General features: G+C 37.8%; 1 protein-coding gene across 1 annotated transcript in view; it reads left to right on the forward strand.

Moving 5' to 3' along the window:
- Positions 1–5,091, forward strand: part of LOC126285216 (odorant receptor Or2-like) — a 40,538-nt gene extending 35,447 nt beyond the window's left edge. The window contains exon 5 of the mRNA XM_049984519.1: positions 4,883–5,091. Within this exon, the coding sequence (XP_049840476.1) occupies positions 4,883–4,939 (57 nt within the window). The 3' untranslated portion in view covers positions 4,940–5,091. The remainder of the gene's footprint in view (positions 1–4,882) is intronic.
- Positions 5,092–8,673: the final 3,582 nt, after the last annotated feature.

An 8,673-nucleotide genomic window follows, 5' to 3' on the forward strand; every position in this document is an offset into this window, starting at 1 on the left:
ATCAGTAATATATTGCACCTATAACAGCAAAAACAGAGACACCGTATTCACACAAGTTAAAAAATATATTTTTAATTAAAGTGCAGGCAAATGCCCAAGAATCACATCTGACAAAATGGAGCACACAAACACCAAGAAATAACTTTTACTTTCAGAATACTTAAAACGTGTTAGTTTTGAAGTTATATCTAGAGCGCAAGTACAGAAAGGTGATTACTGAACAACAAGTCTCATATTCTCGTAACCTACTCCCCATTTTCTACATACAGTAGCCAATGCGTCTTTATATAAACACCTTTTTTCGAAATTCCTTTGTGCAGATTCTTTACTGATTAAAGCGTGTTAAAATCTAGTCCATAATGAAGATTCCGATGTACGTATAATTTTTTGTGACCTAATAACTGAGTCTGATATACGCCTGAAATTGATTATGGTATCATTCATGACTTCTGTGAAGTACACTTCAAATAGCATGACATGCGCAGAGAATGCGAGATTATCGATGTAGTGTGTCTGGTTCCTGGTACTCAAAGAGCTTCAGATAGGAACAAAATATCAGTGAAACCAGTATTTTTCAGTAATTGAAGTTATCAATTTGTATAATATTGAAATCTGAGATGTTGCAACGAAAGTGGAATGTTACAGCGCCAGAGAAAAATAAACCATGAAACCGAATACAATACTCTTCATTAGACTAATCACTGAGTATAATTTGGATCGCTCTCGTACTCCTTAAACAAAAGCATTTATTCAATTGTAATTAAAACTATCAACCGATTACTAGAGACATTGATACAAGTGGGAGAAGAAGAATAATCTAAAAAGAGTGATAAATTAAGAAGAAGAAACTAACCAAAGTGATAAAATAAACAAACTCTTAATTTGTTCCGAACTATTTCGAATATAATAAAGTATTACTTACGTTGTGGAAACTATTGCAGTACAGCTTCCTAAATAGAAAGGTCAGATTTAACGATACTAAGAAACCTTAAAAAATTACATACGTCCATCAGTTTGATAATTAAATGTCTTTTGGTGTTGTTGGCTGCGAAATCCTATTGAGGGAGTTCAGCTACCTAGTCGGAAAGGGTGCTTTTCTTCCCCACACATTGAACCCCTTTCTTTGCGGATATGCAAGAGCTGTGTGGTAATGCCTGTATGTGTATTTGCGGAGTGTAGGTGAATGTAACGGATGCTTATATCTCTTGATGTTTGTGTTGTATGATGATGATGATAAGACCGGTATTATTAGAGACCCATGATGAAATTGCGCAACTGGAAGTAAATAATAAATAATTTGTTTTTTTACTTTTTGATGTAAGTAATCAGACTATAAACTTATCAATCTTTAAAAATATCATTTTTAGTATCCTTATCTTCAAAATATTATAGTAATGAGACTCTGTAATCTGTAAACACAAAGAGAGTAAACCGAGTTTAGCTTTATTACAGCGACTATCAGTTATTGTCATCCAACGTTGGATTATCTCAGGATAGTTTTGTTACACCATGGTACTGAACGTACACAGTAAACTAAATGTTTTCACACTCAGTTAAATAGTGAACGACGATGGCATTCCATTGCCGATTTGTGACATCGAGAAACGTATCACAGCCATCACTAGTCAAATCATGCCATTACATTATGTTACGCAATTCATATATTCAGCTCTGTTGCTGCACCTCGTAAAAGAATTTTTCGCTAATCAGTCTTTATGAACAAAATTTAAACGTTTTAAATACTATTAGTTGCGATAATTTCTGGCGGAAAACTATAGACATGAATTGGGACAATGAGTTACATATATTTTATGCCGTCCCCGTCTCTGAATCACTCATCAGGCTAGTCATCAGCTTTCTTTTTCCTGCTGAAATTCGAAACTTGGGTTGCAAGTTCAGATCGTCCTAGGAAAACAGTAGTTTTTTCAACTCTCCCTCTAGAGGAAACTAGACATATTGAATTCCTTGAAACCGAATGCTTCAGAGCTTCGAAACTTACTGCAGCTAAGTAATAGGTACAGGCTACTGAAGCGTAGTCGTGGAGAAGGATATAACAGTAGTCTGTTTAGAAATGATGATCATAAAAGTCTGTTAGACTTAAGAGAGATTTTGAGTTACTCACTATTTCCCTGTTGCTGCTTGTGGGAGTCATACATCACGCCTTTCACACAGTCAGCTTAGGATGACGATTCCTGTCTACAATAGGTGGAGCTATGCACTTGGTTTTGTGTGCAGTTCAGCTCCTAGGATGGAGAAAAACATGAGCCTTCGATGAGTATTGAAACAGAAAAAATGCCGGGCGCTACATTCACGAATCAGTTCTAAGAGGAAAACAATTAAGAATGAAAAGACTAGGGACGAAATAAGAGGAAAAAGCTGTGGGCTAGGTCATATATTGCACAGGGATTGTCGGTAACAAAGAATTATAAAGAAAATGTGGAAAGAATGAGAGGAAGAAGTGAGTAGAGGATTGAAGTGACGGGCGAACGTAGAAATGGATGAACAATCAAACAGTGAAGGAAGACGCTCAAAATAGGACATGATGGAGAGCCTCTAATTGAGACCTGTCATCAGACAGATATGCTAAAGATGAGACAAGAAGACCGTTTTAGAGGTGTCAGCGGCTGTTATAAAATTTTACATTATTACGCTCTGCTTTCATTTAAAATACCTTGCGATAAAGAATTAATGAAGTGTTTACCAAAGGCGGAGAGGTTCATTAAGAGTTGCATCACTGGGAATGCTAGATTTCAATTAACGAAGATCGCCTGTAATGTTATATCCACTGTAAATTACCAGGGGTGTAAGTATGAAACTGGAATTTGGTTGCAATAATTACACGTCCGTATTTTGGAACGGAAAAAAGCTGTTTTATTCAAAATAATCTCCACTACTATTTACACATTTCTCCCATATCTTCGGAAAGCTATGAATGCCACGCAAAAAAAAGTTCTTTTGAAGGAAACTAGTCTTCGTACATTTTCATACGAATTAAATAGTAGTCCAGCGAGAGCATGTCCCAGGGATTCAAATAGATGATAATTGGACGGAACCATGTCTGGAGAATAGGATGCATGCAATAGTATTTCAAAACTGAAGACCCTGAGCGTTTCTCTGACGTGTTTTTCTGTGTGTGATGGGGCACTATCATGGAGCAATATGACTTTGTGTTGCCCTTTTCCATATTCCGGTTATTTCTTCACATAATGCTCGATTTAAATCGATCATTTTCTGTTGGTAACGGTCACTGTCAACGGTTTCACCAGCTTTTAGCTTCTCACAATAGATGACATCCATGTGATCCCACCAGACACAGAGCATTGTCTTCTTTGCAAAGCGACTTGGTCTTGCTGCGGACGTTGATGGTTTGCCTAGATTAGATTAGATTAGTTTTTGGTTCCATAGATCCGTCCTGAGGAGATCCTCGTGGATATGGAACATGTCAATTTTTTTAAATAAAGAGCTGAAATAACAATACTAATAGTATGAATATATACAGTACATCATTTGTTTCTATTAAAAAATTCGTCAATGGAGTAAGTCTTTCAGGCTCCTTTTAAACTGATCTTTATTTGTAACTAAATTTTTTATGTTTGCTGGCAAATTATTGAAGATGAGTGTCCCTGAATAGTGGACCCCTTTTTGAACTTAAGCGAGTGCTTTTAAGTCCTTGTGCAGATCATTTTTGTTCCTGGTATTGTATGTATGTATTGTTTGTTGGAAAAAGAGATATATTATATAGGACAAATTTCATTAAGAAGTAAATATACAGAGGCAGTAGTTAGTATACCCAGTTCTTTGAAGAGGTTTCTACAAGACGTCTGTGAATTTACTCGACAAATAATACGTATTACAGGCTTTTGGACTCTGATAACTTTTGAGTTGAACAGCTACCCAACATATTATAAAAAATGAGATTATGGAATGAAAGTAGGCAAAGTATGCAAGCTTTTTCATTTTTATGTCGCCTATGTCTGCTAACACTCGAATTGCAAATACAGATTTGTGAAGGTGTTTCTGCAGTTCTGTGGTGTGCTCCTCCCAACTGAATTTGTTATCAAGTTGTAGTCCCAGGAATTTAAGACTGTCAACCTCTATCTGCTCTTCTTCATACTTTATGCTTATGCTGAGTGGAAACCTCTAACAGGTTCTGAATTGCATATAGTGAGTCTTTTCGAAGTTTAATGTCAGTGAGTTGGCTTTTATCCATTTATTAATATCCATGAAAATCAGTAGCAGATCTTTCTAGAACTACACTCGACATACTATTTATTGCAATACTTGTCATCTGCAAACAAAACGAACTCTGCTTCTGGCAGTGTAACTGATGAGAGATCATTAACGTACACGAGAAAAGGCAATGGCCCTAAGATGGATCCTTGTGGGACATGTATTCCTGTGGACACACCCATGATTTACGACGCTTAGGATTCTTAACATATATCCATTTATCATCATCTATCATTATTCGATGGAGAAATGACTTTCTTTTGTATCTGGAGAGCAGAATTTCACTAGTGGTCTTTCGATTTCCTTCCTGCCTTTCAATCAGGTCATTTGGAACAATGTTGTCTCCAAGAACTAGACATATTTCTAGACACACGTTTCTCTTGTAATTCTCCTGCGGTAACTGTACCTCAAAACGCTTCGCCAGCTGTAATGTCCCTTGAAGCTTGACGCTACTGTACACATCACAATTTTAGTATTAGTTGGAGTTGCTCATAAAATCGCAATTACCGGCAGTTTTTAATTGACATTCGCTTACTTGAAGCTTCGATTCACGAATTTATAATGAAACTATTTACGTTAACTAAAACTTATTATGCAGGAACTCTAAAATGTATGTTACCAAGAAACGTTAATTATCGTATTTCTGTTGCAGCTGGTGAACGCTTCATACTCATACTACGCACTACTGGGCAGCGTGCAGAGCCGTTGAAGGGAACACATTGGTTATAAACCCACAGGCAATAGTGAAAGCACACAGAATTGGTGAATCCAGTCTATATAGGCAATAGCGGATAAATAAAAATATAGGCAGAAATGAAATATCTTTGACCTCTATTAACAGCCCTGTCACACTCAACACTCATATAAATTAATTGTTAACGTTGTTTACTGCACTCTTTTCCTGTAAGCACGTAATAAAGATCTCATTAAAAAGAAAGCATATGTTTTCAGTTAAGGCTTCGAACAATTTGTTACATGATTCATAAAGTAGCCCAATAACGTATAATTAACGTAAGAAAGGATTCACAATGACAACGCACACATATGGCTGAAAATTGAAGATTTCACCACAGAGCATTATATTTATAAGAGTCTAGAATGTAAAATAAAACTTTTCCCATTGACATACCAGGTTATATATCTGGTAAGACATTTTAAGAATCTCTGAGAGCTGAACAAACATTTATATAATCTTAAAATAAATATGGTCCTGATAATCGATGACCGACTAATAAACGAAATTTTGTTAAATGCCAGAGTCACACGAACGTAAGTTGTAATTGATTTTCTTGTTATCTCGTTGGAAGAAGTAAAAATCAAATTATTCATTGTATGCTAACATCAGCCATGCTGAAATGAAATAACAAAAAAATAGAACGTATTCAAATTATGCAATAACTGACATCTGACATATACGTAGTATAATTATTCATTAATGTAATATTATTAGACGCTTTATCTGGTGCGTAGAAACGAAAATTCTTTGTCCAACTTCGTACCTCTCTTCGAGTGTTAAGCATCTGAGCTAGTTTTCTTTATCGGGGAAACTTTAGGCTTCCGTAAGGTATCTATAATGTGTTGACTAATTGTGGTTATTTCCATGACGGTAGTTGTTATTATTTCCAGATTTTCATTTTTTGTCTGGACTGGCTGCATTTGAATGTGTGCATTTGTTGTTATTGTAAGCATTAAGACATAATTGCGTGTTTTGCTGTGCCATGCAGTTGATATTATTCTGCGCTTGTGGATTAATTTGACTAACCTGCGCTGTTTTGTGTTTCTGACTGAGGCGTCCCGTGCCGTAAACGTTACTCCGAGCACCCCGCGTGTCTTCATTAATGATATCAAGTGAATGTAAGACCGAAAGAAACTGATCTACATCGTGATCTGGTACTTTTCCTTCGTGCTGAATGAAAACAGTGTTTTTAGTACATGGATTACGTCTCGTGAAGACACGGGATCATCCCAGTAATGTGTCATGTTCAAATTCTTTTCATAGTGACGAAGATTACCGTGTCGTGAACTGAACAGTTACGGTTCGAGCACCATATTTCGATGCCTCTCCTGAACCAAAACTGACCAGAATTTGTTCAGAAAAGTTCGCTCGAATTGTTCATAATATGTACAATGACAGGCAATGTTACATGCCCATATGGCTGCTTCACCTTGTATCGATCCGATGACATATCTTTTGCCTGTCTGTCCATGTACCAGGAAAACCATGTCTAAAAGCTTTGCGAAAAACAGCTGGATTCACTGTTTTCTTTTCATGGATGAAGACTTGCAATTGCCTGTATTTTCATGAACTTTCATCCTGTAACATTTCTGATAACGCATTTCCTCCACTTTAATTTAAAATAAGCTCGTTTACACAGGGTCATAGAGCAGATGCGCAAAACTATGGACCTATATCTATGACATCGATCTGTTGTAGAATTTTAGAACATGTTTTTTGCTCAAGTATCATGTCGTTTTTAGAAACCCAGAATCTACTTTATAGGAATCAACATAGATTACGGAAACAGCGATCGTGTGAGACCAAACTCGCTTTATTTGTTCATGAGACCCAGAAAATATTAGATTCAGGCTCCCAGGTAGATGCTATTTTCCTTTACTTCCGGAAGGCGTTCGATACAGTTCCGCACTGTTGCCTGATAAACAAAGTCAGAGGCTACGGAATATCAGACCAGCTGTGTGACTGGATTGAAGAGTTTTTAGCAAACAGCACACAGCATGTTGTTATCAATGGAGAGACGTCTACAGACATTAAAGTAACCTCTGGCGTGCCACAGGGGAGTGTTATGGAACCATTGCTTTTCACAATATATATAAATGACCTGGTAGATAGTGTCGGAAATTCCATGCGGCTTTTCGCGGATGATGCTGTAGTATACAGAGACGTTGCAGCATTAGAAAATTGTAGCGAAATGCAGGAAGATCTGCAGCGGATAGGCACTTGGTGCAGGGAGTGGCAACTGACCCTTAGCATAGACAAATGTAATGTATTGCGAATAAATAGAAAGAATGATCCTTTATTGTATGATTATGTGATATCTGAACAAACACTGGTAGCAGTTACTTCTGTAAAATATCTGGGAGCATGCGAAACGATTTGAAGTGGAATGATCATATAAAATTAATTGTTGGTAAGGCGGGTACCGGGTTGAGATTCATTGGGAGAGTCCTTAGAAAATGTAATCCATCAACAAAGGAGGTGGCGTACAAAACACTCGTTCGACCTATACTTGAGCATTGCTCATCAGTGTGGGATCCGTACCAGATCGGGTTGACCGAGGAGATAGAGAAGATCCAAAGAAGAGCAACGCGTTTCGTCGCGGGATTGTGTGGCAAGCGTGATAGGGTTACGGAGATGTTTAGTATACCAAAGTGGCAGACTCTGCAAGAGAGGCGCTCTGGATCGCGGTGTAGCTTGCTGTCCAGGTTTCGAAAGGATGCGTTTCTGGATGAGGTATCGTATATATTGCTTCCCCTACATAAACCTCCCGAGGAGATCACGAATGTAAAATTAGAGAGATTCGAGCGGAGGCTTTCCGGCAGTCGTTCTTCCCGCGAACCACACGCGACTGGAACAGGAAAGGGAGGTAATGACAGTGGCACGTAAAGTGCCCTCCGCCACGTACCGTTGGGTGGCTTGCGGAGTATAAATGTAGATGTAGATGTAGATACATTGGAGACGGTATGTTATTTGCATGACAGCAGTACATTTTCATACACATGTTGTTGCTGAACGATCTCATACGTATATCTACGATTGGCATTAAAATCATAACTATTCTGTTCATTTGCAGAAGAGTTACTACTATCGTATGTTTTGTGTGCTCATTAGGTATCTAATCATTTGACTGTTAGTGTACGTGTCTGATGGTTGTAAGTAGGCTGTTTAGGTTTTTATGTTGGTAACGCCATGTAGCGCTCTGTATGAAAATCACTGACTGTGCTGTGTGAAGTCTTTGGCTGGTTGGCATTGTTGGAATAGTCGCTATTGTAGTGTTGGGCAGTTGGCTGTTAACAGCAGGTAGCGTTTCGCAGTTAGAGGTGAGACGCCAGCAGTGGTGGATGTGGGGAGAGAGATGGCGGTGTTTTGAGAGCGGATGATGTGGACGTGTGTCAATCAGAGACAGCAAATTTGTAAGACTGGATGTCATGAACTGTTATATATTATGACCTTTGAACACTATTGAGATAAATACATTGTTTGTCATCTATCAAAATCTTTCATTTGCTAACTTTGCCTACCAGTAGTTAGTGCCTTCAGTAGCTCGAATCTTTTATTTAGCTGGCAGTAGTGTCGTTCGCTGTATTGCAGTAGTTCGAGTAACGAAGATTTTTGGTGAGGTAAGTAATTTGTGAAAGGTATAGGTTAATGTTAGTCAGGGTCATTCTTTTGTAGGGCTTTTTGAAAGTCAGATTGCGTTGCGCTAA

Source organism: Schistocerca gregaria, chromosome 8 (genome assembly GCF_023897955.1).
Source record: "Schistocerca gregaria isolate iqSchGreg1 chromosome 8, iqSchGreg1.2, whole genome shotgun sequence".
Classification (NCBI taxonomy): domain Eukaryota; kingdom Metazoa; phylum Arthropoda; class Insecta; order Orthoptera; family Acrididae; genus Schistocerca; species Schistocerca gregaria.